Source organism: Leopardus geoffroyi, chromosome C1, assembly GCF_018350155.1.
Source record: "Leopardus geoffroyi isolate Oge1 chromosome C1, O.geoffroyi_Oge1_pat1.0, whole genome shotgun sequence".
NCBI classification, from domain to species: Eukaryota; Metazoa; Chordata; class Mammalia; order Carnivora; family Felidae; genus Leopardus; species Leopardus geoffroyi.
This window is the reverse complement of record NC_059328.1, coordinates 160,283,012-160,307,153: the sequence shown is the minus strand read 5'-3', so window position 1 is coordinate 160,307,153 and position 24,142 is coordinate 160,283,012. Positions and strand designations below refer to the sequence as shown.

The following is a 24,142-nucleotide window of genomic DNA, read 5'->3' as shown; positions in this document are numbered from 1 at the left end:
GTTTTGAGAATCATTGCTCTTATTTTACTAATACACAAACTGAGAGACACAGAAAATTTAAATGACTTTTCACTACCATATGTCAAAGTTAACATATAGAACACATAGAATCTTTGTTACATTGTTAAAAAAGCATTAAGGTTTTTGCTCTACAGATAAATGGGCAGTAGACATAGAGAGTTGATCCAGGAAGAAGTCCATGTGAGCATATGAGGAAATACACAAGAGTAAAAGAAATACAAATTAAACAATAAGGTACCTTTTTATATCTATTAAAATAGTATCAAAAAAGAAAAAGAGAGAGAAATTTAAGATAACACTCAATTCTGAGCATTGTAAGTTAATATAATGTGTTTAATTATCTTTCTTTTTTTATTTGTGTCATTTGTTCTTTTATTTCCTCTCCTAGCTTTTTGGCTATATATCTTTACCTTATATTTTAGATACTATTCTAGAAAATAGTTTCAAACATTTTCATCTCAGAACCTCTTTAGACTCTAACCTTTTGAGGACACTAAAAGAACTTTTATTCTGTGAATTATATCTAGTGATGTTTTCCATGTTAGAAATTAAAACTGAGCCATTAAAAATATTTAATTCATTTTAAAACAACAATCCATTACATGTTATTTAATTACATATTTTAATGAAAATATCTATTTGTTCCCCCAAAAGAACGGCATTATTTTAAATGTTTGGAAGTCTCTTTAATGTCTGGTTTAATGGAAAAAGCTAGATTCTCATATCTGCTTCTTCATTCCATCTGTTGTGATATGTTGTTTCAGTTGAATTATATGAAGAGAATTTGGCCACACACAGATATGTGCTAGTAAAAGAGAGGAGTTTTCACATAGCATTTAAAAATAATTGTAGGTATTTTTCCTGATATTATACTAAATCTCAGCAATGGTAGTTTCTTAGTTACAATACGGAATATGAAACCATATTAGTTATAACTCATTGATACATTTTACACTTTGGATATTTTATTTCTGCATCATTTTATAACATTATGCATGGATAATTTTGAGTAGTTTGATTCTCTGTTTTATGTAAATCTTTCAAATGTTGACACATTTCATTATACAACATTTAAGAATTGCTTTTGTAATATAACCACTTTCTCATCAGTAAAATCTCGAAGTATTGATTGGAAAGCTATCAAATTCATGGGTGGACACAACTTTTGCAAAATCCTAATTTTTGTTTTAAAACACAAAATTTATCTTTGGCAGCAAATATTGTCATTTGTTTTCCTTAAAGTGGAAGCACATTTCATTTACTTTTAAGATATGTCAGATACCCAAGTCTGAATAACTAAGTTTGTCTATAGTTGCATTTTCAACTAAAAATAGGATTCCCTGAAAACAAAAAAGCAGATAATTCAGTTCACAACATAAACAACCATACAAATTCTTTTCTATAAGTCAGTTGTCGTACTTCACAATGTAGAAATGCTTTGTGTATACCTCCCATTTTGTCACATGGAATATTAAACATATGTATACCCAAGGGTCAGTATTTTATAAAATAGTTTTTATTGCTTTATCAGACACATTCTCCAGTGAATTCTGTTTTTTAGAACAAAACCTGGTGAATTCTTTACCACCCACTGGATGGTGGTGTAGAATCAACAACTACTAGCACATTTTGGTACCACTGTCTTGTTTCATATTAGGGCAGCTGCACTTTTACCTACCATTGTTTTTTATACTATCAGTGTAAACATCAATCAGTGAAAAAGGCAAATAGCAGTATTATATAGTTTTGACTTAGTGAACCACCTGACACGGTGGGCAACACCTTGATAACTATAGTCCTAGAGATTACAGTGTTACTGTCATTATCTTAAGGTGCTTCCTTGACTTGATACAGTTTACTTAGAATTAATATTGTACCACATAATATAAAATGTTAAAAAGATTACAGTAATATGATTCTACTTATGTATTCAACTTGTGTTATATTGTTGCTGTTTGGTTTACTTCTGTATGTTATAAGCTCTATGATTCATTGTTATTATTTTTGCTACATACAGTTAGTAATTTTGTTAAGAAATTAAGACAAAGTATAAAAAAATTGTCTTATAGTTACCCACATATTTATCACTTCTCATCTCTATATTCTACTCTGTGGCTCTGTGTCTCTATCTAGTACCATTTTCCTTGAGCCTGAAGAACTTTAACATTTCTTATATTATAGATTCTGCTAGTAACAAATTCTCTTAAATTTTGTTTATCTGAAAATGTTTTTATTTTTAAATTTTGAAAGATATTTTCACTGCATATAGAATTCTAGGTTGATAGAGATTTTTCTTTCAGTACTTTAAAGATGTTCATTTGTGTTCTGGCCTCCATTGTTTCCAATGAGAAGTCAGCTGATGTTTGCAGTGCTTTTCCCCTCTCTATAATTTTTTTAAAGATTTCTTTTTACCTTTGTTTTTTAGAATTTTTCTGTGTATTTAACATGCCTGGAGTTTGCTTTGCTTCCTGGATTTACTATTGGTTACTATTTGTTTGTTTGTTTGTTTTTAATCAAATTTGGAAAAACTTTAGACAGTATTTCTTCAGTTTTTTTTCCTATTCACTCTGTCTCTTCTATTACTGGGACTTCAACTTGTGTGTTTCTTAGACCCAATTTGTATTATACCATAGATTATGAAGACTTGCACCTTTTTTTTCCCAATTTTTTCCCTCTGTTCTCTGTTTGAATAATTTCCATACCTGTAAGTCTTTAAGTTCACTGACCTTTTCTTCCTGTAGTGTCCATTAGCTGTTAAGCCTAGCCAGTGAATTTTTCATTTCAGATATTGTATATGGTTAAGGTCAAGAATTTCCATTTAATGGTTTCCATTTCTTTGCTGAGGTATCCCCATCTATTCATCAATTCTGTCCATCTTTTCCTCTAAACCTTTGAACCTTTTTTAAAAGCTATTTTAAATTCTTGTGTACTAATTCTGACATTTGAGTTTTCTTAGTCAGTATTTACTGGCTGCCTTTTCTCTTGATTAGGGATCACGTTTTCCTGATTATTCAAATGCAAATAGTTTTGATTGTGTAGTGGACATTGCGGATGATATCTTTTATGGAATCTGGATTATTTCTAACTTTAAAGGTGTTGGATTTTTTTTCTGGCAAGTGGTTGAATTACTGCCAAATCTCTCTGGTCAGGTAAGATTTAACTTTAAAAAATTGTTTTTTAATATTTAGTTATTTTTGAAGGAGATAGAGAGAGAGAGAGAGAGAGAGAGAGAGAGAAACAGAGCATGAGTGGGGGAGGGGCAGAGAGAGAGAGAGAGAGACACAGAATCCGAAGCAGGCCCCAGGCTCTGAGCCATCAGCATAGAGCTAATGTGGGGCTTGAACCCATGAACCGTGAGATCATGACCTGAACCGAAGTCAGACAGTTAACTGACTGAGCCACCCAGGCAGAGATTTAATTTTAAGTGTTGTTAGGGTGAGACTGTTTTGATATTGTCCTGAATCCAGTTTGGGTCTTATTCCTATCACATGGCATTTCTAGGGTCTTAACTGAATAATGAAGGTGTTCAGAGTGGTCTTTCCACTCTGGCTTAGCCAAAATTCCAATAACTCTGAGTACTGCACTGCCTATGTCCAGTCAGGTTTTTTTTTTTTTTTTTTTCTCTGCCTTCATCTCCAGAATCCATCAGGACCTGTGGAGTCAGTGCTGTTAGTAAATAGCCAGAACTAATTAAACACTAGGAGAACTCTCTTGCAGATTTCAGGAGCCTACCCTTCTGTCCAGCCTTCTCTTCATTATTCTGCTGCACAAAGTTGCACCACCTCAGGAACTCTGAACCCTGATCTCTGCCTTCTCAGCTTACAAAAGTGCCACTCAGTAAGACAGCCACTCTCTGATGGGCTGTACCTCTGTAATATCGTCTAGAACATGACCTAGACAGAAGGCCAGGGTGAATGTGGGGACTGACCTTTTGTGTTTCTCTTCTCCTAGGGATCACAGTCTTGCACTGTCTGAGGTGTAATACAGTGCCTAAAAACAATTCCTTCATATATTTTATCCAGTTTTATCATTGTTTATGGTAGAAGGGTAAGCCCATTACTACGTACTCTGTCATGGCCAAAATTACAAGTCCTATTCAGCAATTTTAAGTCATAATTATGAAGATTTTTTTAGCTTTATAGAAAAATATTTGTGTATATGTACATATACAAATACAGGAAGGGAACTTAAGAACTATTAATCTGTTAGGATATTTAAATGAAAGGAAAGACTTTTTCTCTTTAAAATTTTCTATTATTATTATAATGATAACTGCAATACATATGATTTTGTCATGGAATTAAGGATTATTAATATAATTTTAAGCTGAAACTAATACCCTCCATTTCTTCCTTTTTACCTAAGAATATTTTATTTTTAATTCACCAGTCACCTAATAAATTTGTTAAATTTGTCTTTAAATTTTGTCTTATGATGAGGCTTTTATATACCAACAAGTAACAAAGACAGAAGAGCATTCTATTCATATAGCTTATACTGGGTACTTTAGTTTATATCTGATTATTAAAAATTATAATAGTGGCACCACATTCAGCAGAATTTTCAATAGGCAGGATCCTCAAAAATGTTAGTACCCAAGCCAAATTATTGAGGTCTGTGTATGTGTGTGTGTGTCTGTGTTTAACTTTTCCAAACCAAACCAAATACACAATTATTTAGACTGTTAACTGCAATCAACTTAAAGCTGAAGCAAGGAATCATCATTTGATTACACTTTACATATAGAAGGAATAAGAAGTATGGACATATGCACATTCATGAACTGAGGTCATAAGACTTATGACTACTACAAAATTATAAGACAAATTCTACCAGCCATATTGTAAAAATTTATTACTCAAAAATTCTTTTATTTTTGATATTTCTTTTTTTTAATGTTTTTAATGTTTATATCTGAAGGAGAGAGAGACAGTGCATGAGTGGGGAGGGGCAGAGAGAGAGGGAGACACAGAATCCAAAGCAGGCTCTATCCACACAGAGCCCAACTCGGGGCTTGAACTCACAAACCCATGAGATCATGACCTGAGCCAAAGTCAGATGCCCAACCAACTGAGCCACCCAGGTGCCCCTATTTTTGAGATTTCTTTTTCTCAAATTCAACTTTCCAGGAAAAATGTTAAGTGTATTTTGTATTTTCTGCTTAATTCTCTCTCTCTCTTTTTTTTTTTTTTTAAGTTTGTTTATTTTTGGGAGAGAGACACAGAGAGAGGGAGAGCACACAAGTAGGGCAAAGAAAGAGGGAGATGAATCTCAAGCAGGTTCTGCACTGTCAGTGCAGAGCCTGACGTGGGGCAAGATCATGACCTGAGCCACTATCAGTAGTTGGACGCTTAACCAACTGAGCCACCCAGGCGCCCCAAGGAAATTTTAAAACAGTAATCTCAGTTCTGTTATTTGAACACAATTGTTTTTATTCATCCAATATCTTTATAACTTTATTTAGTTCTGATTATAATACATATACAATTTTGGGATCTGCTGTTTTAACCTCATGTGTCATAAATACTTTTCCATGTTGCTATGTAAACTTTGTATTTATAATTTTAAATATCTGCATAATATTCCTTTAAGTTACCATATTTTTTTCATTACCCTGTCACTGAGATTATTTCCAATTTTTTGCTATTATATTTGGTATTCTAGTGAATATCATTTTATAGGTATTTCTCTGTTCTTTTGAGTTACTTTATTACAATAAATTCCCAGAAGCGCAATTCATAGGTCAAACAGTATGGAACACTTTTTTCCTTTGTTGTTAATGATGGTGGTTGTAATACCTGACTATTTTCAGTTTGTTTGTTATTTGTCTCTATGCTTAAATTCTATTGTAATTGTATTTATTACTTACAAACCTGAATGATTCTTATTGCCGTCTGTTGGGTTTTAGTATATGTGAATCAGACTCTTCTAATATAAAGAAATGCCATAAAGCAGCAGGTCTGGAGGAAGTTCTCATAAATACAGTAGAAACATTTTATAGGTTTCTGTGGGGATTTGGTAACTGTACAGTGGAAAATCTGTTCTGCCGGGGCTTAGGGTATAATATTCCCCTCACTTAGCAGTTAAGAAAATGAAGCAACATAAAGAACAGTGTAAGGAAGTTAGAGCAATTTAAGAAGTAGCTAAATCTATTAAATACTCAGGAAGAAGCAAGTTAAACTAACAGTTTAAAACAAATGCTTAAAGCTAAAGACCATATATACTCTCATTGTCTCAGAGCTTGATTTTTGTTACAGGGAAATGGATTGTTCTATTTTCTTTCTTATATGCTGTAGAAATTCATAGATGAGAAGCTTGTACCCAGCCTTAGTAATCCTATTTTTTCAATAAATGACCTGTTGCCTTTAATATCATAACTATCATTTAATAATGCTCTATATGGATTTATATATACAGAAAATAAAGTATAATTGCCAGTTCCAAGTTATGTATGTGATTGCTCACATAAGTTAAGTCAAAACAAAAATCTGTTCTAATTTCATTCATTGAAGCATGTGAACAAAGCTGCTGAATGATTATTTAGGCTGTGAATGACTGGGTTTTATTTGAAACGACAGTGGTTAAATTTTCATCTTTGGAACTCTGATTTTTTTTGCATTATCATTTACTTTTCTTGAGAATTTCAGTATACCAGTTTTGATTCTACTTAAAGGAAAGCAGTTTCTCACCTTCCAGTGGTGTATTTATAGCCAGGTCATTGGAATATACCCTCTCATATCTGATTGCATAAACATGACTTAAAATAGGACCAAGCTTATCATTCCACCCAAAGTAACTCCTTATTCTGTCTTGGTTACCCCTACTTGATTAATACTCAGTTTTGAGACCTTAGAATCATTCTTGACTCTGTTGTTCTTCTCCTCCCTGCAGCTAGTTAACCTCTAGGTCACAGCTACAGGTTTTGTCGGTGTCTCTCCCTCTGCTCTGCCTTTCTGTTTGTTGCCACCGCCTTAGTCCCGGGACTTATTATTCCTAGACCACTGAACAGACTTCTCACTGGTCTCCCTTCCACCTCCCCACGTCATTTTCTCTTGTACACTACTAAACTGTTCACACTTAAGATCCTCTGAAATCTGACCATGACCCAGCTGCCAACTTCATCTGCCGTTACCCAAGAGAAGCAATCAAAATGGATTTTTTTATTGTTTCCTGTATATACTGTCCATATTCCCAGCTTCATAATGACATGAATAATTGCCCCACCTCCTTTCCCTCTAACCTGGGCCCAAACTGCCCTCCCTCTCAAGCCTTCCTATTTGCCCCAGCTAGCATTAATTGGCTATATTTGCATACAGTAGATGCTAACCAAGTAGACTACCTTGTATTCTCATTTACTTCTGTTAATCTGCCTGCTTCAGGAGAATATAAACCCCATTATGGCCAAAGATAAGTCTTAAATCTCTCAGTATCCCCCACTGTCTTGGTAGACATTAATAGACTACTTACTTGCCAAGAGGATGGACTTGGATTTGAATTCTGGTTCTGTCACTTAATGGCTATCTTACCTTGATTAAGTTACTAAATTTCTCTTTCCTCTTACGAGAAATGAGCATGATTATAACCCCCTCATAGGGTTTTTGAAAGAATTAAGTAAGACATATATGTATGTAATGTGCTTACTAGCACAATGCTTAGCACATAATAAATAATAGTAGCTTATCAGTATAATAATTATGACCAGGCTAAGTGCTCAGTTAATGTTTATCAGCCACCATTATGATGCATGTCAAAATGTTGATATTTTGCCCCTTTATAATCAATGAGGTAGCTACAAATATCATATGATATTAATGTTAATTTTTCTTACACTTATCAATAAGCTACATGGAACTTGAATTTTAGATATGTAGTTTCTTTGTTGTTTAGAAAAACGGTTTATTCCTGAAAATTACATCACTCATTCATAGTCTTACCAATTGAGAAAAAGGCATTGCAAACTTTGTAAAAACCAAACAAAAAAACAAAAACAAAAAAAACAAAAAAACCCAAAAAACTCACCTTTTGTGTATAAAGATGTTGCTTCTATTCCATGAAAACATTTTAGCAGCGGAAAATATCTTCTCATATAGGAAGTATAAATTCTGAAACTGAAAATACTTATAGAAAGTGCAAGATCTTGAAAAGCTGACCTTCTTATATACTATGTGAATTATTCTATCATTTAAATGTAAAAGAATCCATTTACAGAAATTAAGGCAACTAATAAGAAAAATATAAAATTACTTAAAAGACTGAAGGTAAGTGCAAAATATTTTAAAACTTATATCTCTTTGACAGTGAAGTATTAGAATACAATTATTATGAAAGAGATTTTAAAACTGTTAAAGAATGCCATATTCATAAACAAAAGGGCAAATAAATTTAGCCTTAGAGTAAAATAGAGCAAACCATACTAGTACTCAAATAATCATGCACCATAGTGCTCCTGGGACATTACTTCGCAGTCATTTCCAAAGGGTGACTGGGGCTTGCAACACAGCCAGATTTAAACAGAAGAGCTATAGGAGTTCCAGGATTGTACCAGCACTCTCAGAAGAAACATCTGACACAAAATATATTCATTCAACACAGAATTAGTTTGTATCATTTGTCTTTGACTCTGCTAGAATGAAACATGTATCCTTTGTCACTCTCTTTCTGATTTCAATTATAAAGCAGGTTTTACAATCTTTTCATTTTTTGGTAGGGATCACATGCAGTGGTCAAAAGAAGAAGAAGCAGCAGCCAGAAAAAGAGTAGAGGAAAACTCAGCTGTGCGAGTCCTTCTGGAAGAACAGGGTAGGCAACTACATGTAGTAGCTTCTGGAGCCTGGTTTTTCTCTTTGACCTTCCGCTGATTCAGTTCACATGTTAGTCTGTTTTCCTCCTGTGTCATTACTTTGGAGAGTTCTTAGCTTTTGCCTATGCCAATCCACTTGTTCCATTTGGGAGAATTCCATTATTCTAGTGTAGTGGGGCAAAGTTAGTGAAATAAATTATGTATTGACTCTTTACTTGCTTTTTTGGTAATCATAGTATTACATTTTTCTGAGAGATACACACAAGGAAATTTTGAAATTTCCCTCTTGCTATGCATCTTTTATTTATTTAGTTAGTTGTTTTTGTTGTTTATTTATTTATTTTGAGAGAGAGACAGAGCTCACAAGCTGGGGAGAGGCAGAGAGAGAGGGAGAGAGAGAATCCTAAGCAGGCTCCATGCTGTCAGTGCAGAGCCAGACCCAGCGCTTGATCTCACGAACCGTGAGATCATGACCTGAGCCAAAATCAAGAGCCAGATGCTTAACTGACTGTGCTACCCAGGTGCCTCACTATGCATCTTTTGGTATGCTGTTGTGCATTTTACTGGCCAGGAATATTTAATAAATTCAGAAACTTTGAGCAAAAAAGGTAAAGTCGTATTAAAATGTTGTGACCTTTTAGGCTAAACATCAAGGTACTTTTCTTGGAGGCCTTTTGATATTCAGAGTTTAATTGAGGTAAGACCTTGCCAACCTTCGAATCTGGCTTCTAAAAAAATTGGCTAATGCTACTGTTACAAAAACAGAAAATAACAAGCATTGGTAAGGATGTGGAGAAATGGAACCCTTATGCACTGTGCAATTGGTGAAATTGTAAAATGGTGCCGCCTCTATGGAAAACAGTATAGAAGTTCTTTAGAAAGTTAAAAATGGAAGTACCATATGACCTAGCAATCCCACCTCTAGATATATAGCCAAAAATTGAAAACAGGGTTTTGAAGGTATATTCACACATCCATGTTCATAGCAACACTAGTCACAATAGGCAAATGGTAGAAGCAATCCACATGTCCCTTGACGGATAAATGGATAAACCAAATGTGGTATACACACAAGAGGATATTACTCAGCCTCGGAAAGGAAGAAAATCCCATCACATGCTACAACATGGATGAACCTTGAGAATATTATGCTAAGTGAAATAAGTCAGTCACAAAAAAGGCAAATACTATATAATTCCACTTATGTGAGATACCTTAAGTAGTCAAATTCATAGAAATGAAAAGTAGAATGGTGGTTACCAGGGGATGGGGGGAGGAGGAAACACAGAGTTGTTGTTTTAAAACATACAGAGTTTCAGATTTGCAAGATGAGAAAGTTCTGGACCTCTGTTTCACAACAAAGTGAATATACTTAACACTACTGGACTGTACACTAAAAAATTGTTAAGATGATAAATTTTATGTGATGTGTTTTTTACCACATTTTTTTTAAAGCACACTAGAAAAAACTTGGTCTGTGTCATTCTCACTTCATAGCTAGGAACCCATATACACTTTGACCAACCTGTGTACTCTCGAGATAAGACTTTCTACCTTGTTTTTCCTAAAGTGATTTCTCCTTTCAAACAGGTTCGTTCTTTCTTTAAAAAAAAAAAAAAAAAAAAAGTTGTTTGAAGTACCAAATACATAGAGAAATTTTCACAACTCTTAAATGAATTGTCCCAAAGCTCATTGAATTTCCCCAATATCCACGTCAAGAAACAGATTATTACCATTAACCCCCAAATTTCCTCATTTTCTGAACGAATAACAATACTTTTCCAACCCCTCCGACTCCACAAAGAGCAACCACTATTCTGGCTTCTAATACCCTAGATTAATTTTGCCAGAACAGCTTGGTTTTGGTCATGATGATTTCTCAATCACTCTTGTAGCAGTATCAGAGTACCTGTTAGATGGAGCAAGTGTCAGCAGACTATGGCCAGGGGCAAATCCAGTGTACTGCCGGTTTTTATAAATAAAGTTTTATTGGAACACAGACATAATCATTTATTTACATATTGTCTATGGCTGCTTTTGAGCTATATATACAGAGCTGAATAGTTGTAATAGAGACTGTACACAGCCCACAAAGACTACTTACTGTCCGACCCTTTACAGAAAAGTTTGCCAACTCCTGAGATAGAATTTGGTTTCCAGATCAATCCTATGTTCTGAAACCCCCCAGGGAAAGATGTTTTAATTCCTCTGTGCAAGCCAAACATAGTGAAAATCACTAATCTCACCAATAGTCAACTATTATTCTAGTGACTTTAGTATACAATTGTAGCTAAGGTTTGAAAACTGAGCTAATGAGACAGCTTTTAATCAATGAAGGGGGCATTTCTTCCCTATCTTATTCTCTGCCACCATTAATGACTTACTTTATCCTCTGGCACTGTTTGGTACTCCTTAGAGCTAGTTCTCCTTCCTTATCTTAAGCATGAATATGTCCTGGCGGGTGGGCAGGATAGAAGAGCACCTGATCCACGATGGAACCATTCTATTTTTATGAGCTCCAGCCATGCAGTCCCAGAGTGGGATATAGCCAGGGAGTGTTGGGGCTGGATTTGAGGGTGCATACCAGTGGCAGTTCTGCTTACAAATCAGCCAACATTGCATTCCTTTGCAGGAACTCTGTCACACTGTTTCTGAGGAAGTATAATTTTGCTTCTTTGCCAGCAGCTGCACAGACATATTTTCCACATTACTCAAGCTTCTGCTAGTGGCCACCTGGATGTGACAGAGAGAGTCAAGCCTAAACAGAATTAAAAGTTATCAGTCATCTTAATTCGTTTCCAGGAAGTTAAAAATTATCTACAGTATATTTCCTGATATGAAAAACCAAGAATTTTTTTCATGCTCTCTTGAATATTTGTTTAGGACATAAATAGATGAGCAGTGCTGATAATGTTCCCTTAACGTGCTCTGTACTGAGGCTGCCTATTTTGGCCTATTTATGTTAACAATGAACTTGAGTGAAGCTAATGAGAAGGTTATTTTAGGGCTTGGAAACCGCAGTAAAGGAAAATGACAGTTCCCACAGAACCATAGTGTGACTGAAATAGAAAGGTGGTGACTGGCCTCTCTCTACAGAAGCAGGAAAAGCAGGCTGGAGAGGACTGATGATACTGCTTTGAAGCATTTGGTTTGCTTATTAGCACATACAGTCTCTTTCTGAGCAAGTTTTCTGGCTGCTGTGGAGACCCAGAACTAAAGACTCCATTTTAAAATGACTCAAAATGGGGAGCCTGGGGAGCTCATTCGGTTAAGCCTCTGACTCTTGATTTCGGCTCAGGTCATGATCTCATAGTTCATGGGTTCAAACCCCGTGCTGGGCTCCATGCTGACATCACAGACCCCCATCACAGGGGTTTCTCTCTCTCCCTCTCTCTCTCTGCCCCTCCCCCACTCGTGCTGTCTCTGTCTCTCTCAAAATAAATAAACTTAAAATTTTGTTTTAAGTAATAAAAGTAAAATGAAATAAAATGACTCAAAGTGATTGAGGTTTCCCCACCCTGGAATAGAACATGGTGCGGTGGACTGCATACATGTCAGGGAATTGCCACAAGGAGGGGACCACACAGGGAGAGTGGCCATTTATGCCATTTAAGTAAGATTGCATAGAGCAGCAATTGAGGCTGCTGTGGGGATGGCAAAGAAAGAGAACTTCTGTTCTGAGGAGCTATGTTCAGTGACAAGACATTACAGTGAGACTAAATACCTTCTCAGCCACCCAGCTAGTCTCTGCCAGGAATCAGCCAGGTCTCTGCCAGGTCCTGCTAGGCTGTGGAAGTCCGGGGGGAAGCTTCTAATTTGATATCTAGTGTCTCTGATGAATACAGGTCAAGGTGAATGGATCCATTTAAAAGCTCTGCTCGTAAACTTTGTAAAAACCCAAAGGAGGCTCTGACCCGGTTCTTATTCTGGTGCTTCTGTTAACCACCATCTCTTCTTTTCCAGGAGAGCCCTAAGTCTCTGAAAGAGCCTGTTTTCTCCCATCACAGAGGATTCCGTTGGCAGATCATTATATAGCATAAGGACTATTTATTGATCTTATCTCACTTATTTTAATGTCCCTGGGAGGAAATACTCGTTGTTCTGCCATGCTGGCCTACTCTCTAGCACACTTCTTTTGGTCTTGTGTGTGTCACTCCCTCCTGTCACTCCCATTTCTCATTTCTCACCTATTGTCTCAGATGTTGTGAGAACTGAAGTCAGGAAACACCCTCACAGTTCTGAAAATAGGAACTTAAGCATCACAAATAGTGTAGTTTTTTGCTGAGAGATGGTTGACATTTCATGTTTGTGATTAAAGTGTATAACATCCAAGCTCTCATTAGCAATATTTCTTCCACTTAGGTGCCCAGATTAATAGTTTTAATTCCACGTTTCCTTTTGGTAATTTATTTTAAATATTACAATAGCTCATATTTCTTTTAAAAGCATATTAATTCAGAGAAATAAGAAAAACACATTTGGCAGTTTTTGAGTTAACATGTTTATATTTTATAATTTCCTAAAAACATCTCCAGTGTGTTATATCTTAGCTGATCATTTAGCAAATGTAATGGGCTTTTAAAACTTAATAACGAAAGCAGCTGCTATTTTTACTTTAAAATATACTTTCAAATAACTACCTATCTAGGGTGAGTTATCTATGTTAAACAAAATAGTAAAAGAATAACTTTACCACTTGTGAATACCTTTACCACTTGAAAGTGTCCTGTGTGAAAAAAAAGAGTAGCTAAAAGTTTCGTGTGCTGATAAATTTAGGGTACTTTTTTTTAAAATGTCTATTTATAGTTGAGAGAGAGAGAGAGAGAGAGAGAGAGAGAGAGAGGGCGCCAGCTGGGGAAGGGCAGAGAAAGAAGGAGACATAGAATCCAAAGCAGGCTCCACGCTCTGAGCTGTCAGCACAGAGCCCGATGTGGGGCTTGAACTCACAGACTGTGAGATCATGACCTCAGCTGAAGTCAGATGCTTAACCAACTGAGCCACCCAGGTGCCCATAGGGTACTTATTTTTAAGTCAGCTTTGTTTGTTTGAAAGTTCATGCTGTGCTCTTAGAAATACACTTTTCATGGGGTGCCTGGCTGGCTCAGTCAGTAGATCATGCAACTCCTGATCTCAGGGTTGTAAGTTTGAGCCCACTTTGGGTGTAGAGATTACCTAAACATAAAATCTTGGGGCACCTGGGTGGCTTAGTCAGTTGAGCTTCTGACTCTTGATTGTGGTTCAGGTCATGATCTCAGGGTTGTGGGATCCACATGAGCTCCACATGAGCATGGAGCCTGCTTAAGATTCTCTGTCTCTCTCTCTCTTCTTCTCTCCCCAATCTGCATGCTCTCTCTGTCTCTAAAAAATTAAAAAAATAAAATCTTAAAATATATGTGTGTGTGTGTATATATATATACATATATATGTAGATATATATATATATATATATATATATACTTTTCGTAAGAGTTTTTTCTTAATTAGACAATGAACTTTATCAGTGATATATGGAAATTTCTAACTTTGAGAGCTCAGGTGTTTGTGTAAATGATGTGTAAAAATAATTCTAAATTGCCTTTTGTTTCACTGTAACAGAATAAATTTTCATAATTCATACTAATCATATCTCATATGTTAGATACATAAGTGGTTTAATTCAGTTTCTTAGTTGTGATATTCAGTGTGATTCAGGGTGAGTTCTGAATATTTAAGTATAGTTAGTATGTCATAGTCCTTCTTCCCCTCAGCAGTATTAAATTTAATAAATGAATAATTGAAAATTTGCTTCATCTGTCTGTGGTTAAGCACATCACTACATCCCTTTTACTGCCATTGGCACTGAGCAATTAACTCTGAGTCCATAGCCTAGGAATATGAAAGGAAAAACTGCTTCTCCAAGAAAAACTGATCATTAATACACCTATTTAGAAAATCAGTTGGTAAAAAAAAAAAGTCGGTTGGGGCATCTGGCTGGTTGAGTCAGGAGAGCGTGCGACTCTTGATCTCAGGGTCATACATTATGTATGTATTTTGGACAAGATTAAGAACAGGCAGATTCTCCACACTATATTTATCATTATTGGCCTGAACTTGAGATGAGTTAATAGGAGGTTGAAACTAAATTTTTCACTCATGGTCAGGAAAAATAGCTCTTCCACTTCCCTGTTATCAGAGACCTTTAATGTTCAGGAAATTAAATCATATGCTGAAGGTGTTTACCTTGCTCCTAACCAGATCTGTGAGTGTGAATGAGCTTCTGGTGGGGTCTCAGAAGCCATCACACATAACTGGGAACTATGAATTGCCAGCCTTGATTGAGATACTGCTGAAAGCATAACTTTAAAAAGTAAAGAACAAGAAAGTTCTGGCCCATTAGCCTTTACCCCAGCCCATGCTGGGTGCTGTTTCTGTTTTGTTTCTATCCCACAAACCCACCTATTCTCATAGAACATTTTATGTTTCCATTGCTCATTATAATTTCATCATATAATTTTGCATAGTTTATATTTTATATAAATCAAATGGTGTTTAATTCTGTATTTTTTGTCTGTTTTTATGAAGGTTCACTCCAATCAGCATTATTTTTACAATTTATACTGATTATGTCATACTGAAGTTTTAATTTCAATTGGATGCTTTATAGTGAGAGGAAAGTACAAAATCAGAAAAACAGGTTATTTTCAGAGATATTTTGGAGGGATTGTTACTGATTTTGTGTTGTGATGCCTGGGTGGTTCAGTTGATTAAGCATCCAACTCTTGATTTTTGGCTCAAGTCATGATCTCAGGATTCTTAAGATGGAGCTCCGGGTTGGGCTCTGTGTTGACAATGCAGAGCCCACTTGGGATTCTCTCTCTCCCTCTCACTCTGCCCCTCCCCTGCTGGTGTTCTCTCTCTCTCTCTCTCTCTCTCTCTCTCTCTCTCTCTCTCTCAAAATAAATAAACTTTAAAAATTTTCTGATTTTGTGTTAGGAAGGCAATATAGTGTAATGGTTAAGAGCATGAACTTTATTTATTTATTCTTTTTTAAATTTATATTTTTTAGTAATCCCTACACCCAAAGTGGGGCTCGAACTCACAACACCAAGATCAAGAGTCATATGCTCTTCTGACTGAGCCAGTCAGATACCCCAGAGCATGAGCTTTAAAGTCCAGTAGACTTGGGGGGTGCCTGGGTGGCTCAGTTGGTTAAGCGTCCGACTTCAGCTCAAGTCATGATTTCACGGTTCATAAGTTTGAGCCCCGCATTGCACTGTCTGCTGTCAGTACAGATCCCGACTCAGATCCTCTGTCCCTCTCTCTCTCTCTGCCCCTTCCCCACTCATGCGTGCTTGTGTGCACTTGTGCTCACACACTCTCTCTCTCTCATAAATAAATATTAAAAAAAAAAAAAACGTCCAGTAGACTTGGTCCAGATCCTGGCTCTAGCTGGATGACCTTGGAAAATTTTTTATCCCCTCTGACCTTGAATTTGTCTGTAAATTGGAGTAATAATATGTCTGATTGGTATCATTAGGATTAAAATGGGAAAAAATCCAAATAAAGCATTTGACATAGTGCCTAGCACATAACAAACAGTATGTGTTATTGCTGTTAATGATATAATGATTTATGTTTTTTTCTCTTAATTCCTGAATAGTGGGAAATACTTGAAGAAGGCTTGGAAGTGTACATATTAGCAGACCTTGACAGTAGTCTTCTCATAGTAATCAGATCCTTTTTAAAGATTGCATAATCTAGGGTTGAATTTAGATGCTTGATGTATTTGCAATGAACCAGATTCCAGTCACCTTACTGAAGATTCATCTTTATAAACTGTAGAAATTAAAACAGTAGTAGTACAAGTTCATATTTAAGACAGCAATCTGACCCAAGGTTTTGTAGTTTGTAGAACTGACAATGTTTAATGTTCTCCATAAATTCATGGGGTTTAATAAGAAAAGTACATAGACTTTTAGACCTTGAACATAGAGAAACACTAATTCAACCCTTCATCAAATGAGGAAACTGTCGGCAAGTTGAGTGAAGAATTCATCTAAAATTCTTGTTTTGTGTATAAGATATAGATAAAACTTTACAAAAAGAAAGAACTACTTAATAATCATTAAATTGTTGCCATCACTCTAAATATTCATCTTATTATTATAAATGAGTATATAATAAATATTAATGTTTTTTAAAAATTATTTATATTTGAGAGAGAGAGAGAGAAAGACAGAGCATGAGCAGGGGAGCGGCAGAGAAAGAGGGAGACCCAGAATCCGAAGCAGGCTCCAGGCTCTGAGCTGTTAGCACATAGCCCAACATGGAGCTCAAATTGTGAGATCATGACCTGAGCCAACGTTGGACGCTTAACCAATTGAGCCACCCAGGGGCCCTGGTATATAATAAACTTTAGAATTGTAATCAGTGTATAGACTGGTCTGTGTGAATGTTTTCTGTTAATATCATTATCCTTTAGATTTTAGTGGCTATTGAAGATTACTCTGTTTTGACCTGCATGGCTTGCTTGGTCATTCCTATGTTGTTGGGTATTTGAGTTTATTTCCCACTTATTCCTATTTTTTTTAAATGTTTATCTATTTATTTTGAGAGAGAAAGAGAGAGAGAGTACAAACAGGAGGGGCAGAGAGAGGGAGAGAGAGAGAATCCTAAGCAAACTCCATGCTGAGAGCACAGAGCCCAACTTGGGGCTCAAACCCATGAACCATGAGATGATGACCTGAGCCAAAATCAAGAGTCAGACACTCAACCAATTGAGCCACCCAGGAGCTGCCCCCTTCTCCCTATTTTAAATAGCACTACTATGAACATTTTTTCTTCCAAGCTGCTGTCCTGCTATTTACCTCCTTCCTCCCAATTAATTCCGAGGGGAATATTTCCACAGATTAATTGAGATGTAGTGTTACATTCTAGTTACTGATAGTTAGGTTCAAACTCACTTCACAAGTAGCTTGGCAATGAAAACTCAGATACTAGAGATTTTACTAAATGTAGGTCTTCTTAGGTGGTTGCTTTTTATTAAACTGAAACATTTTTTACCAGCACAGAGTGAGTTACAAAGAGAGTTTTTAAGGAAAAAGGAACAGGGGAGGTGTGAGAAAACCCTGGGGAAATTTGATAGTTTCCTAATTCCTCCTGAATCTGATTTTCAGAATGTTGTTTTATTTCCTCACACAGTATACCAGGCACACTCCAGTTCTTAAAAGTAGAGATAGAACTATTTTAAAGATAATATATAAAATTTTCAGATTAACCACAAATGGGCTTCCTTCCATTAGTGCAGATGTGAACATGTTTTGGACTTCAGCATCATATAATTCTTTTGTTACAGAGATCTACTTTCATTTCTCAGACCTTAAATACAGATGGGAGTTTCTGTCTTTATAGCAGTCCTGCTGCCAGATACAATTCAGCCTTGATGGGAAGGAAGTCTTGTGGCCAGATGGGTGGAGATCCATGTACAAGGCCATAAAGATAAAAATGGAAAGAAAAGGAAAACTATAAAGGCTTCAGGACAGGGTTCTACAACAAAGATGAACTGTCACTGCTGGCAACTGCTTGTTGAGGGTTGGGGCTTCTTTACAATTATGAAAGAAATGATTCCATTATTTTTATTTATAACTTTATTTAGGGGACAGTAATTTCATACAGATCAAAATTCAAATGAAAATTCTTTCTTTTTAATTTCTTCTTTCCTAGCCTTTGTTTGTTTGTTTGTTTGTTTGTTTATTTTGAGAGCGATATTGAGAGAGCACAAGCGGGGAGGGGCAGAGAGCAAGGGGGACAGACGATCTGATGCAGGCTTTAGGATCCAAAGCAGGCTCTATGCTGACAACAGAAAGCCCAGTGCAGGGCTTGAACTCACTAACCGAACCATGAGATCATGACCTGAGCTGAAGATGGACACTTAACCGACTCAGCCTCCCCAGGCACCCCCAAATGAAAATTCTTTTTCTATTCCTGGCCCCAGCCAACCCAGTTCCCCTTTCTAGAGGCAACCAGTATTACTAGTTATATGATTATCCTTCCAGAGGTATTCTGTATGTATACAAGCAAATATGTGTGTGTGTATGCATTGTGTTTCTGTGTATGCACACACATGTGTTCTTTATCTTCATTTTTCCTAATAAATGATTGTATCGTATACACACTGTGCTACACTTTGCTTTTTTGCCCAACATTAGATCTTGGAAATTATATCGATAGAAGATCTTTTTTATTCTTTGAAAGCACTTTAAAAAGGTCATGTGTCGGGGCGCCTACGTGGCTCAGTCGGTTGAGCAACCGACTTTGGCTCAGGTCGTGATCTCGCGGTCTGTGAGTTCCAGCCCCACATCGGGCTCTGTGCTGACAACTTGGGAGCCTGGAGCCTGCTTCAGATTCTGTGTCTCCCTCTCTCTCTCTGCCCCTCCCCTGCTCATGCTCTGTCTCTCTCTCTGTCAGAAATAAACATTAAAAAAAATTTTTTTAATAAAATAAAATAAAAAGGTCATGTGTCTATATTGGGTGAGAATAATTCTTTTTTTTTTTTTAATGTTTATTTTATTTTTGAGAGAAAGCACGAACAGGGGAGGGGCAGAGGGAGAGGGAGACACAGACTCTAAAGCAGGCTCCAGGCTCTGAGCTGTCAGCACAGAGCCCAATGTGGGGCTAGAACCCACAAGCCATGAGATCATGACCTGAGCCGAAGTTGGACACTTAACTGACTGAGCCACCCAGGTGCCCCAGGTGAGAATAATTCTTAACCCAGGGATTAGGCCTGGTACATGCATAACAGTGTCCAAGAAATGTTTGTTGAGTGAAGGAGTGAGTGAATTATTTTATTAATTTAAGGTACAAATAAAAAGAGGCAGAAAGCTGGGGCACCTGGGTAGCTCAGTTGGTCAAGCGTCCGACTCTTGGTGTCCGCTCAGGTCGTGATCTCATGGTTTGTGGGTTTGAGCCCTACGTCAGACTCTGCAGTGCATGTTCACACAGACTCTCCACAGCGTGGAACCTGCTTGACATTCTTTCACTCCCTCTCTCTCTCTGTCCTTCCCCCGCTCACTCTGTCTCTCTCAAAAAATAAATAAATAAGGCTAAGAAAAAAAAGAGGCAGAAAGCTAAGAATTGTCTGAAGTTCTGAGATGGTTGAACTAACGCTGACACTGGACAGAGGGAAATCCAAGGGATAACATCATGAAACGCAAATTTCCTTTAAAAAGGCATATCTCTTTAAGGTTTCATAGTAGGAGATGTCAATAGGAAGAGATTCCTCTGGAGGTAGGGGGAGAATGGGATGGCTCTTAGCTCCAGGGGTTAAGATAGGTGGTCCTAGCTCTGCTGTGACTGGGCTCTGGGGCCTAGAACAAGTGGGTTCATATCTGTGCTATCTTCTGTTCAAACGCAAAACAAGGGAGTTGGGAGTAGATTATTTCAATGGGCCATTCTGGCTCTAAGATTGTGTAATTTATAATTCTGCAATTTCCTGTCTGATTACCAAGATATTCATTGTGTTGAAACTGCATATACAGAGACATAAAAAATGGTGTCCTTTCTCTAAGAGTCCTACAAGTTATTGGTAAAAATATGAGTATTAAGAATCCAAGATTTAGGGGTGCCTAAATGAGTGGCTCATTTGGTGTCTGACTCTTGATTTCAGCTCAGATCATGATCTCATGGTTCGTGGGTTCAAGCCCCCCATTGGGCTCCACACTGACAGCACAGAGGCTGCTTGGGATTCTTTCTCTCTCCCCCTTCTCTGCTTTTGTGTGCGTTCTCTCTCTCTCTCAAAAGAAATAAATAAACTTAAAAAAAAATCTATGGGCGCCTGGGTGGCTCAGTTGGTTAAGCCTCCAACTTTGGCTCAGATCATGATCTCTTGATTCATGAGTTCAAGCCCCTCATCAGGCTCTGTGCTGTCAATGTAGAGCCTTCCTGAGATCCTCTGTCTCCCCCTCTCTCTGCCCCTCCTCCCTTTGTGCCTGTGTGCACACATGCACTCTCCCTCACAAAAATAAACATTAAAAAACTTTTTTAAATCTATCTTCCTTAAAAAAATAAATAAAAATAAATTCACGATTTAAACTATAAAAAGTAGTTTGCAATGATTATATTCCTCACAAAAATGTATTGGCCAAACTATTAAGACAGAAGCAGATTTGTAGGGGATAGAACTATAATACCCCATACACTGACACATTTTGAGAAAAATAATACTCTGTAGTTTTAACCTGTAAGAGGCCAAAAAAAAAACAGATAAATAAAAATTATAATATTAAAGTTATTCAGTAGTAAATGTAATTGTTATAAATGTATGTAATATATTTAACAGTATTTAATTATTAAATATATTTAGTTATTAAAGTAGTAACTAATAGTAAACATCATTTATAGTAAAATAAATCTTTTTTTTTCTCTTTATTTTAGTTAAGTATGAGAATGAAGCTAGTCAATATTGGGATACATTTTATAAGATTCATAAGAATAAGTTTTTCAAGGATCGTAATTGGCTGTTGAGGGAATTTCCTGAAATTATTCCAGTTGATCAAAAAACTAAAGAGAAGACACAAGAATCATCATGGGATAATGTGAAAACTGGTGCTGCAAATTGTTTCTCAAGAACGCACTGCCCTATTATGCCTGAAGAAAAAAATCTTGGTATGAAAAGGTGTGGTTCATCAGATGGTCCAAGCAAAGCAAGATCTCATTTTTCCAACCTAGACTCTGAAGAACACAGCGAAAGACCTCTGAAGACTGAATTGTTTCCTGGTAGCAGTGCCACTTTCAGAATCCTTGAGGTACTGTCCTGCAGGGGCAAAGATGGGAAGTGGCAAATAATTTTAAAATGTATATTGCATATTACTTTATTAACAGTCCAGATTTTTTAGGGGGAATAATGATCAAATCTAACTAGAAAAGGGTTCAGTATGCCTTTGTGCATAAAAAATATTGAAGGGACTCACATGTATAATCAGGCTCTAAGTTTGTGATTTTAATTTTTTTTTTAATTTGTTTTCATTTCTAATTTGAAGGCAGTTTTAAATACCAGTAAAGTTTTGGCCTTAATTTCTGTCTCTTTCTGTTATTACCCCTTTTTAAGTGAAATAGAAATAAGTGAGATATAATTAGCTATAATCCAGTGTAGACCTTGACTTTCTTTCTTTCTTTTTTTTTTTTTAATGTATTTATTTCTTTTTGAGAGAGAGTGAGAGCAAGAGCACAAGCAGGGGAGGGGCAGAAAGAGAGGGAGACACAGAATCTGAAGCAGGCTCCAGGCTCCGAGCTGTCAGCACAGAGCCCAAAATGGGGCTCGAACTCAAGGACTGTGAGAGAATGACCTGAGCTGAAGTTGGACGCTTAACCAACTGAGCCACCAGGTGCCCCTTGACTTTCTGTTTTTAAAAGTAAATCTCCTCCTTTGGTTATAAAGGTATCTATACAAGGGATTTAACCACTCTTCACATTTTACTAACTTTTTTTTTTTCATTTATACTATTTTATATAGTTGAGCTATACTGTACCTGTATTTTGAGGTTTTGGTTTTTTTCTATTTAACATTATATCATAAGCAGTTTTTTCTATCTTAAAAATTCTCTATGAACATTATTGTGGCTGCAAAATATTTTATTATGTGGAGTACTTTAATTCTGCTTATCTGTTTTTACAGTACTGAGCATTTAAATTGTTTTCAGGTTTTCTACAGAAAATATCTTTGGGTATAGACTTTTCTGTATTTCTTCTATTATCTTGGGTCAGATTTACTAATTCGTAATTTATTTTAAAAATGTAATGCTCTTAGTGGTACCTGGGTGTCTCAGTCATTTGAGAATTCAACTCCTGATTTCAGGTCATGATCTCATGGTTTGTGGGATCGAGCCCTGCATCTGGCTCTGTGCTGACAGCATGGAGACCCCTTGTAATTCATTCTCTCTCTCTCTCTCTCTCTCTCTCTCTCTCTCTCTCTCAAAATAAATACATAAACTTAAAAAAATAATAAAATAATAAATTTAGTGCTCTTAAAATATATTGCCAAATAATTTTCTAAGAAGCTGTATTAATACCAATTCACGGCAATATATGTCTGTTTCATCACACTCTCATTGGTTAGAATATTCTTACTTAAGTGCTTTCCTTTTTGACAGATGAAAATTACACCTTGTTTTAATTTGCATTTCTTTGATTGCTAACTAGGTCAGATAGTTCTTCAGATGTTTAGAAGACAGTTGTATTTCTTTTGTGTTCTATTTATTTCCTTTGCTAATTTATCTGTTACTGTTTTTTTAATGAATTCTACCCTTTTATCATATTTATTGCCAATTTTTTTTCATAGTGTATTGGTCACCTTTTAATTTGGCTTGAGTTTTGGTGTATAAAAATTTCACATGTTTCCATAGTTAAAGTAATCATTGTTATTCTTGTGGCTTATTCCTTTCCTTTTGAGTTTAGAAAACTCTCCTACACCTAGAGATCCAGTAAATTTATTCTAGTTTTTTTTTTTAATGAAAAAAATCTAACATTGGTGAAGAAAATTTAACCTTCTTTTCATGATATTTGTTTATTCTTTCAATTTTTTAGGTTGGCTGTGGTGCTGGAAATAGTGTTTTTCCAATTTTGAACACTTTACAGTGAGTTTTAAAGTTTTCTCCTACAAAATTTTACATATGTATGGGGTGTTCAGAAATTCTGGGAAAATGTCAGGTGTATGCTGGTAGTGTTCTATTCTCATATGAACAATCACTGAAGCAAATTTCAAAGAATTGTTTCAGTGTCTAATTTCACGTAAACGAGGAATTACTATGAAAAGAATGTTTCACAGCTATGGGTTGTCCACCATGGGTCAAAGTAATTTTTAAAGCTTGTGTTTGCATGGATGAGAGAAAAAGAAAAGAGCGAGGGATTTGACCTTTCCACTAAGCTGTGAATTGCTAACTTCAGAAATCGATTTGCTCCTCCAGGTATGTAGGTGCCATTTTACACACACAGAATTGAGTTTAAAGCTTATCCTTAACCCTCATTTTGTCATCACTTCTGGAGCCACACCCAGTAGAAGACCTTCTTTTGTCAAATAACTTGAAAATGTTTGAAGGTAACAGCAACTAGTCTAAGACTAGACTAAAACTCAAAAAAGCAGACAGAGATGAAAGGGACAGAGGTGTTTTCCTGACACATCCTTCCTGTTCACTGCTTCACGTATATGTTGTGGTATTTCCATGATGAAGACACTTCTTACAAAGCTTTTCTAGCACCTTTTACCTATTCTGTTTTGTTTTGGTTTTTTTTTTAGTTTTTTTTTTCTTTTTTTACGTTTTATTTATTTTTGAGAGACAGAGAGAGACA

At 36.2% G+C, this 24,142-nt stretch overlaps 1 protein-coding gene across 5 annotated transcripts in view; it reads left to right on the top strand.

Annotated features, from left to right (window-relative positions):
• Positions 1-24,142, top strand: part of METTL8 (methyltransferase 8, methylcytidine) — an 87,427-nt gene that overhangs the window by 48,466 nt on the left and 14,819 nt on the right. For all 5 annotated transcript variants that reach the window (XM_045480173.1, XM_045480175.1, XM_045480176.1 and 2 more), the window contains 3 exons: positions 8,729-8,820; positions 21,233-21,603; positions 23,381-23,430. In XM_045480173.1, coding sequence (XP_045336129.1) covers positions 8,729-8,820; positions 21,233-21,603; positions 23,381-23,430 — 513 coding nt within the window. The remainder of the gene's footprint in view (positions 1-8,728; positions 8,821-21,232; positions 21,604-23,380; positions 23,431-24,142) is intronic.